At 45.8% G+C, this 23,109-nt stretch overlaps 1 protein-coding gene across 1 annotated transcript in view; it reads right to left on the bottom strand.

Annotated features, from left to right (window-relative positions):
• MSH2 (mutS homolog 2) overlaps nucleotides 1-23,109 on the bottom strand; it is an 88,311-nt gene that overhangs the window by 46,862 nt on the left and 18,340 nt on the right. The window contains exon 6 of the mRNA XM_060248842.1: nucleotides 20,891-21,024. Coding sequence (XP_060104825.1) covers nucleotides 20,891-21,024 — 134 coding nt within the window. The remainder of the gene's footprint in view (nucleotides 1-20,890; nucleotides 21,025-23,109) is intronic.

The following is a 23,109-nucleotide window of genomic DNA, read 5'->3' as shown; positions in this document are numbered from 1 at the left end:
TTTTTAACTGAGTCAATGGGATGTTTGTTCTTTGAATCAAATATAATGCTGATGCATTCTTTAGAACTAAATATTAAACATTCTTATCTAAGCCTAGATTTCAATAACTGCAAAAGGTCATTTGCACAGTCCATCTGCGCACACCTGCAGAAGCAGATTATTGTAGTTGATGTATTAACCAGTAAAATGTATATCACTGTGGTAAATATATCAACCAGATAAATGAGTTAAGATGTGTACTTTTTAGTTTTCTGTGGGAAGTTTCTTTGTAACTTTGCTGTGTATATCACATCTTTGAGAAAGACTGATAATGTGTCTCCCTGCTCTAATGCCTTAAAGCTTTGTTTTTTTCTTCTAGAATTTTTCTTCCAGAATTCTTCCCTCGTGTGTATTGGCTTGTAGATGGGAGGGTCCCTATTTGGACAACAGTATGACTAGCCATTGAAGCACCCGATATTGCACAATCAAAAGGTGGGGGGAGATAAACAGCAGTACACCCTTCCGCAACTGGGCATCCTCTATCCTTACTGCCACAAGGCAGTGTATGCTATTATGTATCTTTTATTTCCCATTCCCAAATTGGAAAATCACTAGCCCCCAACAGCCACCATTCAGAAGCTACAGGAAAAAGCATAAGCTTACTAGCAGAAAAGCAGACTGGAGTTCATGTCACAGAACCAGTGTGGTGTAGTGGTTATAGTGCCAGTCTAAGATCTGTGCAACACGTGTTCAATTCCCCACTTTACCAGGGCAACAGATGGGTAATCTTGGTTCAAACACTCTGGCTCAGCCTAAACTATCTCACAGGGTGATTGTTCAGAAGATAAAATGGAAGAGAGAAGAATGATGTTGCAAGATGCTTTGGATCCCCACTGGGGGAAAAGGAGGATATAAATACATTTTTAAAATTAACTCACAAAGCAAGCAACACTCTGCTGGGCCCTCACAAGCCTGTCAGTTGCCGGCTTCTGAACTTTACTGATACATATGTGCAGAGCATGCTCAATGAGCTGGTCTTGTATGAAGAATTGCCACCTTTTCTCAGCACTTCTGTCCTTCCCTTCAGTATTAACAATTGCTTAACTGTGATGTTGATGGTGCTGGAGGAAGAAGATCCCCAGAGCTTTTCAGATCAGGCGCCGAAATGCCACCTCACGCTTCAGAAAACTGCTAGGGTTAAAGTATGCATCCAATAATCCTCCCTGGAATCTGAGAAACAAGCACTAGAATACATCCTAATTTCATTCTTTCTTTTTTGTAGTGTTTATCATCATGAAGGGTGGGGTGGGGGGGTGGGCTCCCTCTGGGTATCCTACCCCCCCCAGGGAAAGTGTATGCGCAATACATAGCCTCTCCTCTCCCGGTGTAGTGAACACCGCGTGGTCACTGTCTGGCTATGCCTGGCAGATGGTCACTGCAATGGCCTCTCCTGCATTACTGCATCCGTAGCAACACCTTCTCGATGGTCCCCCCCCCCCCCGTTTTTCACAGAGTTTGCTACGTCATGGTGCGACCGAATTGTCCGGCGGTATAACCGGATGAGCAGGCTGGGCCCACCAACCTCGCCAGCCTACGAGAAGGAAAACATCAAACCCGGGCAGATAGAGCTTGTTAATGTAACACCTACCACCTGGAGGACTCGCTGCCAGCGTCCCGGCTTACTGGGCCATGGCAGATGACCCCCAGGTGAAAGAGTGGAGCCAGTACCGCGCACACTGGGCTTCACCTAAAAAATTCCTCTGCGCAGGCCTGAAAGGCATATCCACATACACAACCCACAACGCATCAAGTCCTGCAGCGATGGGCAAGGGGCGAAACGGCACTGGAAGGTGCCACTGGTGCCACTGGAAGCCGCAGTCCCGATCCTGCATGTAGGCGGTTCAGGGTATTGGTCGCCTGATGCTAACCCGGAGACGAAAGCATTTTTCGGCAGCACCCTGAACGACCAAGCAGCCTTATCTAGGGACAGCACTGCTTGCTCCACACGGAGAGGGGCCTAGAAAAGGTGGCCTAAACAAACCTCGTCTCCTCCACCCCAGTTGGCTAGCCGCAGTCAACGGGCATCCTTACTTGCGGTCAAAAAATAACAACAAAGAAAAGGCATGCACCTGCCTCACAAAGTGTGCAAAGACTAAAGCTTGCGTGTTGGAACATCAGAACCATGCTTGACACAGTAGACAGTGGTCGCCCTGAACGACGCTCTGTTCTAGTTGCCCACGAACTTCTCAGGTTGAATATCGACATAGCAGCTCTCAGTGAGGTCCGTTTCCCTGAGGAAGGTAGTCTTCAAGAACACGGTGCTGGCTATACCCTCTACTGGTCGGGTAAGTCAAAGGCTGAGAGCCGCCTTTCTGGCGTTGGCTTCATGGTCAGGAACTCCATTGCCTCCAAACTCGAAAACCTGCCAACAGGTCACTCAGATCGCATCATGTCCATGCGCCTCCCACTTCAAAACAAGCAGCATGCAACACTCTTCAGTGTGTATGCCCCAACCCTTCAAGCAGATCCTGCAGAAAAGAACAAGTTCTATGCTGATCTACACAACCTCGTACGGAAGACCCCTACAGAGGACAAGGTGATTATCCTTGGCGACTTCAATGCCAGAGTAGGTAAAGACTCGGAAGCCTGGAAAGGAGTACTTGGCAAACACGGCATTGGCAACTGCAATGACAACGGGCGCCTCCTGCTAGAATTCTGCATGGAGCACCAGCTCACCATCACCAACACTATCTTCCAGCAGAAGAACAGTCTGAAGACAACCTGGATGCACCCACGGTCCAAGCACTGGCACCTAATCGACTACATTCTGGTGCGCCAGAGAGACCTTCGAGATGTCTTACACACCCGAGTAATGCCCAGTGCAGAATGTCATACGGATCATCGTCTTGTACGCTGCAATCTCCGTCTTCACTTTAAATCCACACCCAGGAGAGGAGGTATCCCTCGGAGGAAGTTTCAGGTTGGCAGTCTCCAGTCAGCCGAAGTTAAAGCTGCCTTCCAGGCAAAACTCCAGTCAAGAATTGAGGACCCCAGTTGCCCCACACACCCTTCTCCAGAAGCAGTCTGGGAACACCTAAAAACTACCGTCCTGCAGATCTCTGAAGAAGTCCTCGGGTTCTCCACAAGGAAGAACAAGGACTGGTTTGATGAGAACAATCAAGAGATCCAAGATTTACTCGCGAAAAAGAGATCTGCCTACCAAGCACATCTTGCTCAGCCCTCCTGTCCTGGGAAAAAAGCAACCTTTCGCGCTGTATGTAGCAACCTCCAGCGCAAGCTTCGAGACATTCAGAATGAGTGGTGGACCAAGCTTGCTGAGAGAACCCAGCTGTGTGCAGACACTGGTGATTTAAGAGGGTTCTACGAAGCCCTGAAGGCAGTATATGGTCCATCATATCAGACTCAGAGTCCCTTGCGTAGTGCAGACGGCCAAGTGCTCCTCACTGACAAGGCATCCATATTGAACCGGTGGTCGGAGTATTTTCAGGTCCTCTTCAGTGCCAACCGCGTAGTTCAAGATTCAGCAATCCAACTCAACCCCACTTCAACCAGTGAAAACAGAGTTGGATGAGATCCCCACTCTAGAAGAGACTGTTAAAGCCATCAAGCAACTGAAAAGTGGCAAGGCAGCAGGAGTTGATGGAATTCCACCAGAGATCTGGAAGCATGGGGGCACAGTACTACATAGCTCACTTCACAAAGTACTTGTCACCTGCTGGGAACAAGGCAAATTACCACAGGACTTTCGCGATGCAATCATCATCACCCTATACAAGAACAAAGGGGAAAAGTCAGACTGCTCCAACTACCGGGGGATAACCCTGCTCTCCATCGCAGGCAAAATCCTTGCCAGAATACTCCTGAACAGACTGGTGCCCGCCATTGCAGAAGAACTCCTCCCAGAGAGCCAGTGCGGCTTCAGAGCTAACAGGAGCACCACTGACATGGTATTTGTTCTCAGGCAGCTCCAAGAGAAATGCAGGGAACAGAACAAGGCTCTGTATGTGACTTTTGTCGACCTTACCAAAGCTTTCGATACGGTTAGCAGGAAAGGCCTGTGGCAAATCTTGGAACGTTTAGGATGTCCCCCAAGGTTCCTCAGCATGATCATCCAGCTACACGAAGACCAGCAAGGCCAAGTCAGACACTGCAACGACCTCTCGGAGCCCTTCCCAATAGGCACAGGTGTAAAGCAAGGCTGCGTTCTCGCGCCAACTTTCTTTACGATCTTCTTTAGCATGATGCTTCAAAGAGCCGCAGTAGATCTAGATGATGACGATGGTGTCTACATCCGCTATCGCACCAATGGCAGCCTGTTCAACCTGAGGCAACTAAAGGCCCACTCCAAGACAATGGAAAAACTCATCCGAGAGCTACTGTTTGCTGATGATGCTGCACTCGTCTCCCACTCGGTATCAGCTCTGCAGCATATGACGTCCTGCTTTGCAGAGGCAGCCAAGCTATTCGGCCTAGAAGTTAGTCTGAAGAAGACAGAAGTTCTCCACCAGCCTGCACCCCAGGAAGATTATCACCCTCCCTGCATCACTGTGGGTGAATCAGTTCTGAAGACAGTCCAGCAGTTCAGCTACCTGGGGTGCATCATTTCCTCAGATGCTAAGATCGACAAGGAGATTGACAACAGGCTGGCAAAGGCAAACCGTGCATTTGGCCGACTGCACAAAAGAGTGTGGAGCAACAAGCATCTGAAAAAAGGCACAAAGATCAATGTTTACAAAGCGGTTGTGATGACAACCCTCATCTACGGCTCCGAATCGTGGGTTTTATACCGTCGTCACCTGCGACTCCTCGAGCGCTTTCATCAGCGCTGCCTTCGCACCATCCTCAACATCCACTGGAGTGACTTTGTGACCAACACTGAAGTTCTCAAGCGGGCGGAGGTTACCAGCATCGAGGCACTGCTGTTGAAGAAACAGCTGCGCTGGGCAGGACATATTTCTAGGATGGAAAACCACCGCCTTCCCAAGATTGCCCTGTATGGCGAACTCTCCACCGGCCATCGAAATAGAGGGGCACCAAAGAAGAGGTACAAGGACTCCTTGAAGAAATCCCTTGGCACCTGTCGCATCAACCATCACCAGTGGTCTGACCTAGCCTCAGATCGCAAAGCATGGAGGCACACCATCCACCAGGCTGTCTCTTCTTTTGAGAACGCACGCATAGTTGGTCTTGAGGACAAAAGGAGATTGAGGAAGAATCGCACTGCTACAGCACCAGCCCTAAATCAGACTTTTCCCTGCAGCCACTGTGGCCGGACCTGCCTGTCCCGCATTGGTCTTGTCAGCCACCAGCGAGCCTGCAGCAGACGTGGACTATTGCACCCTTCTTAAATCTTCGTTCGCGAAGCCAAGCCGAGAGAGAGATCATCATGAACCAACTGAAGCAAAACATTCCTAAAATGCTCGTAAGGCAAGGAGATTTCTACAGCTGTATGACAAATGAGTTTAATGCATAGTGGTTTATATTTCCTCCAAAATATAATATAGTCTCTGAACTTCCACCAGAGAATGGTTTTGCTTCTAAGAAATTATTGCAACAACATTAAAATTCCATCTCTTCCTGCTTCTACAGTGAAGCAGAACACTCAATCTTTTATTGCTTCTCTCCTCATAAGGGAAACTGTTCCATACTTCTTTACACTCTGGTGTGCTTATGCTAGGAAGTAAAAAATTACTCTCAGCTTTGATGGCAACCAAGGCACAGAGGGCTGAGATCTGCCATCAGTTCAGTGAACTGCTGTCTTGCTAAATTATACTCACATGTAAGCAGGTGGTTTCTATTGGGGGTAACCTACCAAATTCTTCTGAAATAGTCCTTTTAGTGCAGCTTTATTACAAGTCTGCCCATGATTTACCATCAACTACAAAGACCTTCCTCTGCAAGAAAAGAAATGAGTCAGGTGGAGATCCATAGGACAGGACTTTTTTGACCATGGCCCCCAATCTGTGCTATTTTCTAATATTTTAATTTCACACTATGAACTTGCTTCTCTGCACCTTTTTCTAACTTGCTCACCTTGCCTTCTTTTGCTTCTTGGAAATGAAAGGGGAGAGAGACAGTAGAAAAATGAACCCTCCTGTCTCTCCATATCACTAGTTGATGGTCTGGGACCAGGATACCTGAAGGACCAGCCTTTGCCCTATACAACTCCCCCAAAACAAAGGTCACCTTCAGAAGCTCTTGTCACTGTACACGAATCACCTGAAGTGTACTGTATGGCCACATGAGAGGGGTTCTTTCAAAAGGGGTGCTGAGAAATGAGGATGCCATCTACCAAAGAGAAGTCTGCCTTGCTTCCTTCCTTGCCTGTTTTTCAGCACAAGTTAACAACTGGGCTCTTTAAGAAGGTAATTTAGAGGGTGGATAGAAGGTTCCTTTGAACTGTATTTGACTTTGTGCACAGGCTTTGTATTCTGCAGGTCTTTTGATTACTTGTTTGTTTTTATACTGCAGGTCTCTTTGGAGAGGAGGGCAGGATATAAATGCTGTTAATAACAGTAGCCAATAGTCTCTGAATATTTATTTGCAGAGCTGTATTGATTGCTAAAAGAGTAAACATCAACAGGGGGAAATTAAGGGCGCAAACTAAAATGAGGGAACACCAGACAGCAGCATTGCTGAGAAATATGAAGATGCAGGAGGTAATCGTGAATCACAACATCAACACAATGCTGCTGCTGCTGCTGCTAATATAGGAAAGTGACATTTCAGATGCATGAGCAGAAAACCCAGCAGTTGCTGAGTCATGGTCGTGGCCAGTCTGCAGGAATCATGTTAGATTCCCTGCATTTATGGAGAATGCCAGCTATCACAGAAGGCAGGAAGAAAAACAAGGCAGACTGAAGACCTTGGAATGAGAGGAAGGATAGAGAACCTCTTGGAATGTAATGAAGACAAAGGGGTCACTTGTTCTGAAGAGAGACGAGCGTTTACGGCCTATTGACAACAGCAGCTGTTGCTATATGCATCTGTCAACCAAAAATATAGTTCACAAGTTCAGTGAAGTGGGCTCCAATCTAAAGTTTATGACACTATAAACCTGTCATCTTTAAGATGCCACAAAACTGTTCCTCGCCTCATCTTTTTGGTAACTCCCTACCTTTCTAATTTAACAGATGTGATGTAGAAGATGCTCATCCTAAATTTGCATGAATTTGCTAACAAAATCTAATTCAGCAATTTCACACAGGAACTTTCTCTTTGAACCCCCCCTTTGTTGAAACATGGTGATTTAAGAGGTCAATGATAAGAATGTCCAAGCAGACTGATAGATCATCCCACTGGTTTATGAATGTTGTCACTTTGTGTGTCAGATACGAAATGCAAGTCACCAGGGCTATACTAAGAAATGGGGAGGAAATGGAACATCTACCTGTAGTGTGCTGATGAACAAACTGTAGGGGGTTGCCTACCCTTGCTCCAGATAAACTTTTGAGTGCCTGCCTGCCACTGGATTATTAACCTGAGTTTAAATATCTGCGTTACTGATGGCTTTCTGTTGGGGTTTGACATTGTAATCTGTTTTGAGCCCACTGCTGAGCAGAGAAAAGTGGTTTAAAAATGCCCCAATAAAACAGTAAACAGTTGTTGAATAGTGCAATAAATAACTGAAATACTCCTCTGGGCTACTGTAGCCTCATCTTTCCTGCTAAAGCAAAACAAACAAATTGGCTATGTTTCATTTTAAATACCACTCCAGATTGGCCAAATTCTCATCTATATTCATTATTTTTGCCAGAAGAGGAAGTGCAGATCTGTTTACTTACTAAAAACACCATTGCAACAAATAGCAGAATACAAGAATGCATATTTGGCTCCCAGTAACCAAACTGCTACCCTTGAGATTTAACCAGATCTGCCAGGAACAATAGCTCTCTCACTGCTGTCTTTTCTCCTCAACAGACAGACTCAAGAAGCAAAAAGATATAAAAAATGCAAGGGTACATCTGTGTTTCCCTTAGAACACAGCAACTGCCCCCCCTCTTCAACTAGAACCACTTAAAAGCCATTATCAACAAACTCAAAAACATCCTGAGGTTTTGGGGTTTCTTTTAAAGGTACTATTGGTATGTCAACAACCTCATTTTTTTAAATCAAACTTTTTTTTTTAACTGTCTGGATATTAAATCTGACCACTGGTTTTATCCATCACAATATCATGTGATTTGTATGCCACCCTGAGCCCACTCTATGGGGACGGCAGGATATAAATTAAAGAAATTACTCTCCCATTGTTGGAAAAAAAGCCCCTGAAAATATGGTAACTCAGAACATGGGTCAGTACCAGGGGTGGCCAAACTTGCTTAACATAAGAGCCACATAAAATAAACGTCAGATGTTGGGAGTTGAGGGAGGGAAGGATGAAGGGAGGGAAGGAAGGATTGGGGAGGGAGAGGTGGAAAGAAATCAACTTTCACTTTAAAAGCATTTTCCAAGCCACTGAGCTGGCTTGACTTGGAGAAGTGATTTAAAGAGGAAAATGCCTTCTCCAAGCCAGTCAATGGGGCAGTGGGGGCTTCAAGAGCCACACAGTATGTGTGAAAGAGCCACATTTGGCTCCCGAGCCACATTTTGGCCACCTCTGGTCTGTACTAAGGTTTAATTTATGATAATCATGTGCCAATATAGTATTGCTGCTCTGCACCCCGCCCCCCATCCTCTCCTTGTCCCCTACCCTCCCATATTATGAGGCAGCCTTGGGGATAAGTAGCCCATGTTCCATCCACTCCTCCTTCCCTGTTTCTGCTTCTCCTCAAGCCTATTCTCTTTGCACAGCCTGCCTAGCACTGACATGGCAGTGGTACAGCACTCTAGGCTGCTCTATGCGGGAGGGGAGGGGAAGAAGAATAATACACTTGACAAAGATAACAGCAGCACCACTTCACCCTCTTGGAGAGTCAGCATGATGTAGTGGTTAAGAGTAGGGATGTGCATTCGGTTCAGCCAAACTGAATAGATCTCCGAATACCCCGATGCGGAAGTATACGGTGTCGTATACGTCCGAATCCAATTTACAGGTGTTATACAGGAGCCGTATACAGCTCCCATATACTTCCCAATCAGTATTTGGAAGTATTTGGAAGTCCATAGAAAAGGCAGGAAAGGAGCTTCTGCAGCCTCAGGGAAGCTGCTTGCCTCCTTTCCCGCCTTTGGAAGCCTTTTCCTGCCTCTCCCATAGCCTCCCTGGGATCAGGGAGGGAGGGGGAGGGGAAGAGGAGCCCCAGTAGCCAATCCAAAGCATGCATTTGCAAAATGCATTCCAACACTGTTTTCTGGCCAATCACAGAGCAGTGGTATTTTTTGAAAATGCTCTGTGTAGGGTCAGAAAACCTTTTTAAGGAGTCTGCCTGGCTGGACTCCATTCCATTGCTGCTGTGTTGGTGTGAGAGAGAGATTGTGCTGAGCTGGCCCTTGGCCTCAGCTGCTGCTGCTCCCTCTCAGCCTTGCCTGACCTTCCTGGAGAAGAAAAGACATCTAAAGTAAGACAGTCTTGGGATTCTTGTTTTTATTTTTGTTAGCATAAAAGTAAAAGGATTTTTTAAGACTCAGAGTCCCTTTACTTAACCAGATTTGGGTGGGTGGGTACTGGGTAGCTTATTAGGGGGTTCTCTTGGGGGTGAGGGCATGGGGTGAGGGGTTGCTAGTTTGCCTATATCTTACTTTAGTGAGAGGACTTTTAAAAGTGCAGTGTTTTTTTACTTTTCTTGATTTGGGTGGCTTGGATTTCTTGGGGTTAGGGTGAAGGTTTTTTGAGGGGCAGGGGTTGGTAAAGTTCCTGTATTGTTAAAAGTCAAGTTTTTTACTGTTTTAAAAGGATTGTGTGTTTGATTTGTTGCTGCTGCATTGTGCTGCTGTTGTTCCTTTCCTCTTCTGGTTCTGGTTCTTGGGAGGGGGGTGCTGTTTGGCCTAATTTTTATTGTAAAAAAGATCAGTTTTTTAACAGTTGAATTTGTTGGCCTTTTCTCAGTGATTTGTTTGGATCTGTTGTTGGTTTTGCATCCTGTCCTGTTGTCCCTGGTTCTGGTTTTGGGGGGGGGGGGGGTCACGTTTTGGTTTTTTTTAATTACCTCTGGTTGGTGTGAGAGGGTTGGTGTGTGGGCTGGGTCATTTTCATGTTTTTATAGAGTTATTTTTGAAGTCTGAGGGTGCTTTCGGTTCGGCTAGGGTCACTAAATAGGATGCCCCACTAATAAGGGTGTTTTAAGGGATTGTGTTTTTTGAAATTTAAAAAAAAATTAATCCAGTTTAGGGCTTTATATTCTTTCAAAATTCAACTAGGCCAGATAGGGGCAATTTAAAAAGATTTTAGGTTTCTCATAAAAGGCAGCGTGACTACTAGGCCACATCAGGTTCCCTAGGGTTGCAGTGCATCTTTTTTTCAGCCACTGAAAGCCGGTGCATCCTTAGATTTCCATAGGGTAAACCAGAGCTTCTCTCTAGTTATAGGGGACACCTGATTTCTAGTTTGCAAAGAAATCCGGTTTGTCCCAGGCTCTAGTTAGCAGAAGTTTAACTAGGAGGATATAACAAAGATTGCCTTCATCTCAAGGTAGCCTTTTAAAAACTGTAGCCAGGTAGAGGCAGGATCACCTAGTCTCCAAAACTTTACCAGACTACTACCCCAACCCAAAGAAGGACAGGTTAGGGACCAAAACAAACAAACAAGTTTTGGGGGGAGGGTTTTTAAAAAGAAGTCAGGGCACCTGTTGGTTCAGGGTACAGTGTAGTGCGTTAGGTTTGTGAAAAACTCCACTCTCAGTTCAGGTTGTGTGAGACTAGCCAAGGGTGACATGAGTGACAGGCAGCAGAAGATGGGCCCGGGGGCAAGGTCAAGGAGAAGACTAGAGGAGTGGAGGGGAGGGGGAGGACCCAGGTTTCCCCCACACACACCTGTGCATAGGGTCACTCCACAGCTGCCTTCCAGCACTCCGACCTCTGGTCGGAGTGTGATGAAGAAGGCCCGCCTTGGGCCCTTCATCGAGGTTGCTGCTGGGGTGCCCCCAGCAGAGGTGCCATTAGGTGCTGGCACTGAGCAGGGGTTTGCTGCTCGGGCAGTTTCTCCTGCAGCTGATGTCACTCGGCCTCAGCAGCCGGAGGAGGGGCAGCAAGAGCAGCCCTCCTTGGAGATGAGATTTGGGGACAGTTTTCTGTCCAAAATGATCACCCCAAGGAGGGTGCAGAGTGTCGTGCAGGAGCTGGGGAAGAAGCTGGTTGAGGAGGACCAGCCGCCTTCTTCGGTTCATTCAAGCACCAGCAGTCCTTCAGGGGATGGCCAGGAGGAGAGGCTGCATGCGATGGAAGGGGAAGAAATGGAGACACATGAGGTGCCTGCATCTCCGCCCACTTCCCCCCCGGCAGCCAGCCCCTCCTGCCACCCCAAGACACGATGTGTCTGCCCCAAGCGCCTCACAGGAGGTGGCTCTGGACACCCAAGCTGCCGGTCAGTTTGGGCATCCGTACACCTCTGAAGTCTGGAAGCATTTCCAACTATGCACAGTGCCAGCTGTGCAGGGCCCGGATCAGTCATGGGTAGGACCCTGCCCACCTGACTCCGGGGGAGGGGATGCAGAACCACTTGTGGAAGCACCACCAGGTGGTGCTTCTTAAGGGGGAGAAGCAGGCTGGGGTGCCCAAGCGGCCAACACCACCCAGCCAGGAGGTCCGTGACTACCTCCAGAGCTCTCCAGGAGAGTTCCGCATCAGGGCAGGGACACCAGGCATCTCTGCCTGAGATGTTTGGTGGGGGTGGCACCTGTGTGCCAAGAGGCGTAATCAGGTATGGCAGGAGGGTGACCGCCTGGAACCTTGCCAGGTCCGTCGCCCATGGGCTTCCATTTTCAGTGGTCAAGAATCCTGGGGTGCTAGGGTTGCTCGAGTACCTGGCACCCTGGTACAAAGTTCCTGCTAGAACCACCATTAGCAGGAACATTGTGCCATCTGTTTTCAGGGCAACCAGATTTGTGGTGAAGGAGCATTTGCCCCGTGCTGCTGGGGGGACTGTTCATTTCACATCAGATATCTGGGAGCTCCCAACATGCATTCGAGGGGTATCTCCCTGACTGCACATTGGTGGCAACCCAGTGAGCTGCAGGGTGGAGGTGGCAGTAGCAGTAGGTAGGGTCAAGGCCGTCAGGCCAGTTATCACTGGGCCTTGCCGCACGCCAAAGCAGTCAATGCACCACACACGGTGAATACTCTTGGAGCCATCCTCTCACGGCAGCTAGAGGGCTGGGTAGGAAGCAAGGATGTCGCCACGGGCTTCGTGGTGACTGACGGTGGCTCCAACATCAAGGTGACTGTCCAGCATCAGGGTCTAAAACGCCTTCCTTCGTGGCCCACCTTCTTCACCTCGCGGTTAAGGACACATTGGGCCAGACGAAAAGCCAGGATCGTTGGTATCTAGCCGCAACCCAAGAGTACCGACTTCTGCTCCAGAATTGTCGGCACATTACGGGTCACTTCTGACGCAGCAATACGGACTTGTATCTGCTGTGTGAGAAACAGACACTGACAGGCATGCCAGGGCACTGCCTGATCGGTGATGTAAGCACACGATGGAATCTACCTGTGCCATGCTGGAGCAGAGAGCAGCCCTGGATGCCAAACTTGCTTAATGTAAGAGCCACAGAGAATAAATGTCAGATGTTTGAGAGCCACAAGACATGAACATCAGATGTTGGAGGGAGGGAGGGAAGAAAGCAAATAGCTGGAGGAGAGAGAGAGGGGGGTGGAAAGAAAGCAACTTTAACTTTAAATGCATTTTCCAAGCTGCCAAATGGCTTGGCGAAGTGATTTAAAGAGAAGTGCCTTCTCCAAGTCAACCAATGGGGTGGTGGGGGCTTCAAGAGTCACATAATACGTGAGAAAGAGCCACATGTGGCCCCTAAGCCACATTTTGGCCAGTCCTGCCCTATAGTAACCAACCAGAGACCTTCAAGAAGGCAGCAGCTCTCACCACCATTGTTGCCTGCACACACACACACTCCAGCAACTATCATTTAGATACACTGCAATTGGCTAGATTTGGGAGAACAATTCCAAATCTTGGAGAAAACTGCCTGAGGAGATAATGTAATACATGTCCTTAGTTCTCATTTGCCAACAAGTAAAATATCATTAAGCACTTTTTTTGTGTGAAATGTACTGCTGTTTTGACAGCACAAGCCCAAGGGGTGGATTTACACAAGTAGCCACCAGTTAATTTACCTGTAATCCAGCATCACTTCTATTTCAAATCCACTTAAAGTCAATATGCTTAGTGGTACAAGTGGGTGGTTAAATGCTATGTAGGAGTCGCATTTTAACAATGAAAATTCCTGTTGTGAGGAATGCCAAGATACCCCTTGGTGGCTGTAAAATAATGTCAATATATTTGGGAACCATACAGCTGCCTACTGAATTGTTTATTAGCATGCCACCAAGAAGCAGAGGCAGAGTTTTATCCCAAAACATGTCTAGCTGAAGCTTTCCAGAGAAAAATTAGTAGTGGACAGAACATTTGCTTCTTCCCATGTTGAAAGCCAGGTGTCACAGCTTACCTATCAACCTGGCATACAGTTTTTAAAGATATCTGCTTTCTTCCAACACATTTTGCCTGAAGCAAAGCTACATTGTTTCTTGAAAGCTTATTTTGCTGTGTTTCCCTACACAGGTGAGCAAAATAGAAACATCTCAGTCTTCCATGACACTGAGATAGTATAACATAAATACTGAAGCCTAATCTGTCACAAACTAGAGAGAAGATGGGAAGTCTCTGTCTGATCTTCACAAATCACACAGAAGAGAAGATTGCTAAGAAGAAAGTCAGGCTAGAATACTTCTCTGACACATGGTTTTCTATGGGTAGAAAATATAGTTGTATTACCTCCCAGCCTCCCATCAATAAAGAATACAAAAATTAGAGCCAACAAGGCATGGGGAGGAATTTAGGACTGGAGATCCAACTTCTCATCCCAACTGGCCACAGAGCTCTCTGGATGATTTTAAACGAGTCTCACAGAAAGCAGTTAAGATAAAAAATATACAGCTTACAGCTAGTCACCAACCTCCAGGCAGCATTTGGAGATCTCCCGCTATTACAACTGATCTCTAGTTGACCACAAGATCAGTTGTGTGGAGAAAATGGCTGTTTTGGAGGGTAGACTATCCAGCATTGTCCCTGCTAAGGTCCCTTCCCTCCCCAAATTCTGCACCCCTAGGTCCCAAAATCTCCAGGTAGTTCTCAACTCAGAGCTGGTATCAGAACTTACATCAGTCCTCAGAGGAAGACTGCAATATATAAGTAATAAATACTGGATTTCCAATATAATGTGAATTGTTTAAGGAAAAATGTTACTGTTTTTACTGCAACTTACACAAATAACTGAAAAATAAATATTTATAACACTTTTCAGTATACAATTAATCTTCACAGCAGACCTGAAAGGTAGGAAAAGCTAATACATGACTGCTTCCTGTGTTACTTCCTCACTCCCATCCCCTGAATTCCAAAGGTGAGCAATGATTGGACCTAAACTGCCCATATGCAACCTAATCTTATCCACAGTACCATTGTAACAAATGTCATTCTATCAGGCATTGACTGAGGTCATGCTTCCATCACCACAAGGCCTCTAACAACGCAGACATGAAAGAGAATGTGTTCAAGCAGAAGTAGATGTATTTTTTCCCTTGGGCTTTTGGAGACATTCACAGATCTTCCCACACAAAATCTACTTGTAAGCCCACATGCTGTCTGCAAAAGGCTTTGGTACCTATTGACATTGGGGATGGAGGAAGAATCTCTTCTGAATATGAACTCTTTAGCCTTTAGCAAGATGCCACTACTGCCTTTCCACATCCCAATGAAGTTAGCATTTTCTAAAGTTCTGCCATATGGTGAAGGGGAAAAGGCAAGAAATGCCCTTCTGTGAGTCTGTGGTACAGATAGACTTGAAAAAGTTAAGCTAAGCAATCTTCTATATACTTCCGTGGAAAAACAGAAGCATTGCTGCACAGGGCCCTCCATTCAATTTCACCTTTAATACATTAATGGCCAATTACAGACAATCATTTACACCTCTGTACTATACCTGGTAATTCAACCAACTATAGCTTCCACACAGCACACACATGAGAGGAATGTTACCATTTCATCTCTTTCCTCAGCACATGGCAGGCCACTCCAGATAATGAAATTTACCACTTGAGCACACACTTGCTTATTTTTTTCATCTTCCTTCATTTATTAGCTGCCTCTCTCTCAAGGCACAGCCAAGGCAGATTACAGAACAAAGACTACTACAATACATACAATACTGTAATAAAACTGGACTACATTATTAGAGCCCTGTGGCGCAGAGTGGTAAAGCTACAGTACTGCAGTCGGAGCCCTCTGCTCACGACCTGAGTTCGATCCCAGCGGAAGCTGGTTCAGGTAGCTCGCTCAGGTTGACTCATCCTTCCATCCTTCCAAGGTCGGTAAAATGAGTGCCCAGCTTGCTGGGGGGGGGGGGAGTGTCGATGACTGGGGAAGGCAATAGCAAACCATCCCATAAAAAGTCTGCCGTGAAAATTTTGTGAAAACGTCACCCCAGAGTCGAAAACGACTGGTGCTTCCACAAGGGACTACCTTTACCTTTACATTATTAGAGAACAATGAAATAAAGGCATTTAATGCAGGGGGAGTAGCTGCCTAAATTTTCCACATACTATTATGAGCCAGTTTGGTGTAGTGGTTAAGTGTGTGGACTCTTATCTGGGAAAACTGGGTTTGATTCCCCACTCCTCCACTTGCACCTGCTGGAATAGCCTTGGGTCAGCCATAGCTCTGGCAGAGGTTGTCCTTGAAAGGGCAGCTGCTGTGAGAGCCCTCTCCAGCCCCACCCACCTCACAGGGTGTCTGTTGTGGGGGAGGAAGGTAAAGGAGATTGTGAGCCGCTCTGAGACTCTTCGGAGTGGAGGGCAGGATATAAATCCAATATCATTATCATCATCATTATCATTATCATTAAATTGCATCCCTGCACCATTTTTTTTAAAAAAAATCCCATCCTCCATCATTCCACTTTACACATTCTGCAGAATTACAGTGGTGTGGGAGCCTTCCTGACCTAATCAAAACATTGTAAATTTCCCTCTTTAACAGCCATCAGTAGTAATAACTGCAGATACAAGCAGGCTGCAGGACATTGATTCCCATATTAAAATACTCCATTTCTAAGCCCTCCCTTTAAAAAGAACGGGATACAAAACTGAAAGCACCCTTACAACTACAACAAGCCATGGGGCTCCCCTAACAGCACTGTGCAAGTTATGCAATCCACAGCAAAAAAAAAAAAAAATTAAAAATGCATTGCTATATTTGTTTGTGACTACAATGCCCCCTAGAGTCATTCTATTACACTGGGACCTTTTTCTCCTCACAAATTGTCACTTTTTATTTTGTCAACATATTTTCTGCATTTTGGCCTGGCAAAGACCCTAAATAAACAGCATATTTTAACTGTTTACAGCATTTATAAGAACACTAACAAAGTGGCCATAAATTAGATCAAAAGTAACACAAAATTCACACAGCGAGAACTCAGGGTCCAGCAGAGTAGTTCAGTTAGTCTGCTTGCAACCTGTTGTTGCACCTAAAAGACCAACATATTTATTGCTGCATTAAACCCCCCCCCCCCATTTTGTTTCATCCCACCCTTCCTCCAAAGAAGCATAACTGTGTTCTTCCAGCCATCATTTTACCCTAATGGTAGAGGGGAGTCTTTCAAAACGCCAGTACAGCTCCCCTCCCTTTTCCTGAGTTCTACCTGGGAGAGAAAAAGTTTCACTCAAGGCTTTAGGCTATCAAAGAATGTAGTTTTAACAGAATGATCATTCTGATGCTAGCAAAGAGCACAAGCTGGCATACTGAACAAGATTCAAAGTGAGATTAGGCTGAGTGACCAGCATTTTCATGGAGAAAGCCCTATTGACTAAAATGGACATATTTTCAAGCAGACATGCTTAGGATTGTTCCCTGAGTCTCCCAGATCCTAGTAAGACACTCTAACCATATGTCAAACATATCATCCTTCTAGGAAAATCATTATTAAATTCAGCTACAGGTATTTCTGGAACTGCAAGGTGAAGTGCTTAGCCACACCAACACACAGAGGTGCACTAAATGTCATGAAATTCTATTTTTGCTTTCTGATCAACTAGTAAGGCATCCAGTTTTAAGTTGAACTGGATTTTTGTAATTTGAAAGACTGAAGCTTGTCAGCCAGCATTATTATTTTTAAAACAAACACTCTGCTGAACTGAAGCCTTGCTTTTACACTCAATACACAATTGAGTTTGGGGTCATAAAACCAAGCTTAATTTCACTAGTTTAAGCTTTGTTTTACAATACATTAAGAAAAAAATATTAAGGCAACAAGAAGAGGAAGAAGATATTGTATGTATACCCTGCCCTACACTCTGAATCTCAGAGTCTCAGAACAGCTTACAATCTCCTTTATCTTCCTCCCCTACAACAGACACCCTGTGAAGTGGGTGGGGCTGAGAGAGCTCTCCCAGAAGCAGACCTTTCAAAGACAGCTCTGCAATAGCTATGGCTGACCCAATTCCAGCAGCTGCAAGTGGAGGAGTGGGGAATCAAACCCAGTTCTCCAGCAAAGAGTCTGCGCAATTAGCTGCTACACCACACTGTGCATCTAGCACAGCCCTGATACTAGAGAGCAGCAAAATTAAAACCTCTCCTACTGAACATGCATATCTTTGCCCAACAGAAGGGGGAAAAAAGGTACAACTATCAGCAGGAAAGGAAAAGGAAAGGTCCCCTGTGCAAGCATCAGTCGTTTCTGACTCTGGGGTGACGTTGCTTGCACGTTTTCACGGCCGACTTTTTACAGGGTGGTTTGCCATTGCCTTCTCCAGTCTTTTACACTTTCCCCCCAGCAAGCTGGGTACTCATTTTACCGACTTCGGAAGGACAGACGACTGGGTCAACCTTGGGCCAGCTACCTTCCACCAGAATCGAACTCAGGTCGTGAGCAGAGAATTCAGATCACAGTACCGCAGTACTGCTGCTTTACCACTCTGCGCCACGGGGTCGCTTACAACTATCAGCAGACAGAACCGTAAAAAAGGCTTGAAACACCACTCATATGGCAACGGAGAGGAAAACTGCCCTTCAGGCTATCCAAGGATTGCCTCACTTAACAACTAAAACCATTGCATGCTAACACAGAATGCAGCCACAAGTTTTGCAGATACTGAAAAGCACCTTCTTTGCCTCACAATGCCTGAAGCAATTCAAGTAATCTTCCTCTGTACTGCAACCTGGCATAATTGGCTGAGGAATGGCATGACTACATCTGACTCTGGCCCTGGGTTGCATAGTGAATACAGTCAAGGCAGCTGCATGTGAATTAAATTCCATGTTCATTCCTAATAAGATTTTAAAAACCACTGAGGTAATGGTTAGAGAGTGTTGGATTAGGATTTGGAGCAGCAGAAAACATAACCTCAGGGAAAACCAGGGGGCGGGGGGGGGGGGGGGTTCAAGGAAAACTATTCCAAAAGTGCCATTAAAAAAAAAAGTCTCGAGCATGAGAACTGAGAACTGCACTGTTTTACTTATTTATTTATTTATTGCACTTATATTCTGCCCTCCCCAAACGGGCTCAAGGCGGCTAACAACACTCACAATTCGATGACAATTCACATTATGACAATAAAACATTATTAAAACATTAAAATATTAAAACAATTTAGATACCGCTCAAAATATAATTCAGATGGCTTCTGTTTGAATTAATCTGTCATGATACTGTGGGGCAGATGGTACACACCCCCATAGTTGTTAAAAGTACCTCCTTTTAGTTCTTAAAAGCCTGCCTGAACAAATATGTCTTACAGGCCCTGCGGAATTGTGGTAAGTCCCGCAGGGCCCTAGTCTCCTCAGGGAGGGCTTTCCAGAGGGCAGGCACAGCCACAGAGAAGGTTCTTGCCCTTGTAGTAGACGGGCATCCTTTAGCCCAGGGATCTTTAGCAGATTTAACAAGCTTGATCGTAGTGCTCTCTGGGACTCATGTGGGGAAAGGCAGTTCTGAAAGTAGGCAGGTCCCAAGCCATATAGGGCTTTAAAGGTCATAACCAGCACTTTGAACCGGGCTCGGAACACTACAGACAACCAGTGCAGCGTCTCCAGTGCAGGGTGGATGTGCACCCGTAAAGGCAGCTCCAATTCCAACCTGCCTGCAGCATTCTGCACCAGTTGCAGCTTCCGGGTCCGAGTCAAGAGCAGCCCCACGTAGAGGGCGTTACAGTAGTCTATTCTCGCAGTGACCATTGCATGGATTACTGTAGCCAAGTCGCTGCGTTCCAGGTATGGAGCCAACTGTCTATCTGCCTAAGATGATAAAATGCAGATCTGGCAGTGGCTGCCACCTGGGCCTCCATAGTTAATGAAGGTTCCAGGAGAACCCCTAAACTCTTGAGTCTCAAAGCTGGCACTAAAGGCACCCCATCAAAGGTCGGTAAAGGGATCTCTCTTCCCAGGCTGCCTCGGCCTAGGTACAGAACCTCTGTCTTTGCTGGATTCAATTTCAGTCGACTTTCTCCAAGCCATTTCACAGTGGCTTGTAATGCCCGCTCCAGGTTTTCTGGGACGCAGTCAGCCTGGCCCCCCATCAGGAGGTAGAGCTGGGTGTCATTCACATATTGGTGACATCCCAGACCATAACTCCAGATAATTTGGGCAAGGGGGTGCATGTAGATGTTAAATAGTGTTGGGGAGAGAACCGCCTCCTGAGGCACCCCACATACTAGTGGGTGTCTCCGAGATGGTCTCTCCCCCACTACCACCCTGTGTCCCCAACCTTGGAGAAAAGAGATAAGCCATTGGAGGGCAGACCCCTGAATCCCCACGTGAGCAAGGCGGTGCGACAGCAGCTGATGGTCGACTGTATCAAGGCAGCCAACAGATCTAATAACAGCAGCACTGCCGATCCACCTTGATCCAAATGTCAAAGGAGGTTGTCCAAGATGTCAAAGGAGATTGTCCACCTTGATCCAAATGTCAAAGGAGATTGTCCAAGAGGGCAACCAGTACCATCTCTATCCCAGGCGAAAACCGGACCGAAATGGGTCTAATGTGGAAGGGTCATTCAAAAACCCCTGTAACTGTGCTGCCACTGCCCTCTCAATGACTTTGCCCAAAAAGGGCAAAGGTACTGCTACTGGCTAGTGTTTTTAATGTATTGTTTCTGCCAACTGAAGAGCCCTGTGGCGCAGTGTTAAAGCTGCAGTACTGCAGTCCTAAGCTCTGCTCACGACCAGAGTTCGATCTCTGGCAGTAGCTGGGTTTTCAGGTAGCCAGCTTGAGGTTGACTCAGCCTTCCATCCTTCTGAGGCCGGTAAAATGAGTACCCAGCTTGCTGGGGGGAAAGTGTATATGATTGGGGAAGGCAATGGCAAACCACCCCGCAAAAAAGTCTGCTGTGGAAACATTGTGAAAGCAATGTCACCCCAGAGTTGGAAACGACTGGTGCTTCCACAGGGGACCTTTCCTTTTTTCCTTCTGCCAAGTGACCTTGTAAGCTGCCCTGAGCCTGCTTCAGCAGGGAGGGCGGGGCAATAAATAAACAAGCAAATAAATAATATTTACTTCCAATATGACAAAGGACCCTCCTTGCAATCTTATGTAAATGAATACAACATATTGGCTCTTGCAGATTTTGTACTACAGTCCTGGAAACATGAGACAAGGATCTAAGATACCAGCTACTGGTGGGTATTTTTCCCCCTCAAATTGCCCATTTACATCAGTATGTCACAACAGACAAATTCTAAATATCAGCAGTCAAAGAAAGAACAATGATGTTTATTTTTTTTAGTTATTTACCTTTCCTCTATTCTGTTCTTGTCTATCAGAGGCTGTTTGATCCACTGGTTCACAAGCCTCTGTCCTTGAGGGGTTTTGCACTTATTTAACAGTCCTGCCACAGACTGTGTGCCAAGGGCATTTTCTGAAGAATTCTGAGGAAAGAAAAAGTTATGGCATTGAAAATTCCAGCATCCTCTACACATTGCTGACCTTTTTCTTTTCAATCGTAGAAGCAGGAAGGGAAGAAAAAATGTGGCTACAGAGAGCATGGGTTTTGCACTCCAGTACTTTTTGTGTAGTCTTTCACTTCATAATTCAAATCAATACACAGCAGACAGGCAAGAGAGACAGTGTGGTATATTGGCATAGGATCTGGAAGTCTCAGGTTTAAATCCCCACTCTGCCATGGAAGGCTGCCAGGTGACCTTGGGCCAGTCACACACTCTCAGCCTAGCTTACCTCACATGGTTGTTGAGAGGATAAAATGGAGGAGCAGAGACTGATGTACGCTCCTTTGGACCCTCCATGGGGGAAAAGGTGGGGCATAAATGAAGGAAATACTTTTTAAAAACCCCTTTGAGCCTATTTCACTAGATGCAAATAAAGGAAGACGGCATCTCAGAAGACCAACAGGCCAGTAGAAAGGAGGGCTGTGTTGAAGCAAGGAGATGAGGCAAGGGGGCAGGTTCTTCTCGCCCAATTAGTATTGGGCTAGTTTTATACCATGGTATTATACAATCAAGCCCTCTGTGTTCAAGTAAATAAATCATTAACATCTTTATTTCTTTGATGTATTACTTTAAAATGCTGCCTGCCCACTCTCTTGCACACACATATACATACACACATTAAAAAAACCAATCTGTTGGCATACCTATAAAAGCTTCTGTACATATTTGTCCAGTCTTTGCCAACTCAATATTTTGTCAAAACAGGAAAGTTTACTGCACAGAATCTATACATACTTGCATTTACATAAGAGATGCCAAGAAAGAACTACTGAAATATCAGTCATCCCCAACAAGCCTAAGTTTGTCTGCAATGAGAACAAGCCAAGAATTCCTCAGGTTCAAGCACTCCTTTACTTCTCCCCTTGCACATAGCTGGAAAATTCAAGATTTCCTGTTTCAGAACTGACTCCTCTTTGTTGTACCTGTCTGGTAGTCACAACAAGCTGCAATTTGTTCTCTTGCCTGCAATCAGATGTTGCAGCTAGCTGTGAACCAGGAAGTTGACAATTTTCCAGCCACTCACATACACAGAAGGAAGGAGGGGAGCATGGCAGCCCAAGAACTTACTCGGTTCAATCTTCCCTTTGAGGAGCAAGCTGCCCTCCCCAAATTATGGTATTCACAGAAACAAAGCATCATTTTTTGCACTCCTACTTGTAGATGTGCCATTTGTTTTGTTCAAAATAGCCCTCCTTCCTAGTAACATTTTTAAAAGTACACTGTTGCTTTGAAGAAGTTATTCTGAATTAAAAAAAAGAAACAGCAGCCAATCAGGATTGCAAAAGCCATGCTTTTGGGGATCTTCAAGGAAACAGTCCAGAAACCTGAAAAGCCCCTTTTCACATTGAAAATCCTCACCAGAAAAAAAATATAGCTCTGACTAAATTATATAAGTGCTTCAATTATTCTATAAATATTTAAAATGTTTTTATGCTGCTTTTCCATCCAATTAGGGCCCTCAGGGCAGTACACATAAAAACATTAAATCATTTAAAATTATTAAGTGTTTCAATAAAAACACATAAACAAACAACTTGGAGGAGGGCCTTGGGCCAATAGCCATTAGGGGTATGCCAAACAAAACAAAAAAGTCTTCATCTGCTGATAGAAGATACCAATAAAGGGAGACGGATGAATCTCCCTGGGAAATTCCAAAGTTTTGGTACCATGGCCAAGAAAGCCCTTTCCTCAAGTTGCCACCCGTCTAACCTCAGATGGCAGGGGTAACCAAAGCAGGGCCTTGAACAATGAACAAAGTGAATAGGTAGGGCTTTAAAGGCCAATACCAGCACCTTGGATTGAACCCAGAAGAAAACTGGAAGCCAGTGTAGATGGAATAAAACTAGAGTGATACAGTTCCTACAATCCACTACACTCAACACAGTGGCCACAGTACTCTGTACCAGCTGCACCTTCCAGACAGTCTTCAAGGGTACTCCACAGAGAGAGCTTTACAGTAATCTAATATAGATTTTACCAGGGCATGCACCACAATGGCAAGACCTT

This window comes from Heteronotia binoei, chromosome 1, assembly GCF_032191835.1.
Source record: "Heteronotia binoei isolate CCM8104 ecotype False Entrance Well chromosome 1, APGP_CSIRO_Hbin_v1, whole genome shotgun sequence".
In the NCBI taxonomy this organism is placed as follows: Eukaryota; Metazoa; Chordata; class Lepidosauria; order Squamata; family Gekkonidae; genus Heteronotia; species Heteronotia binoei.
The sequence above is the reverse complement of the archived record's forward strand: the minus strand, read 5'-3'. Positions and strand labels throughout refer to the sequence as shown.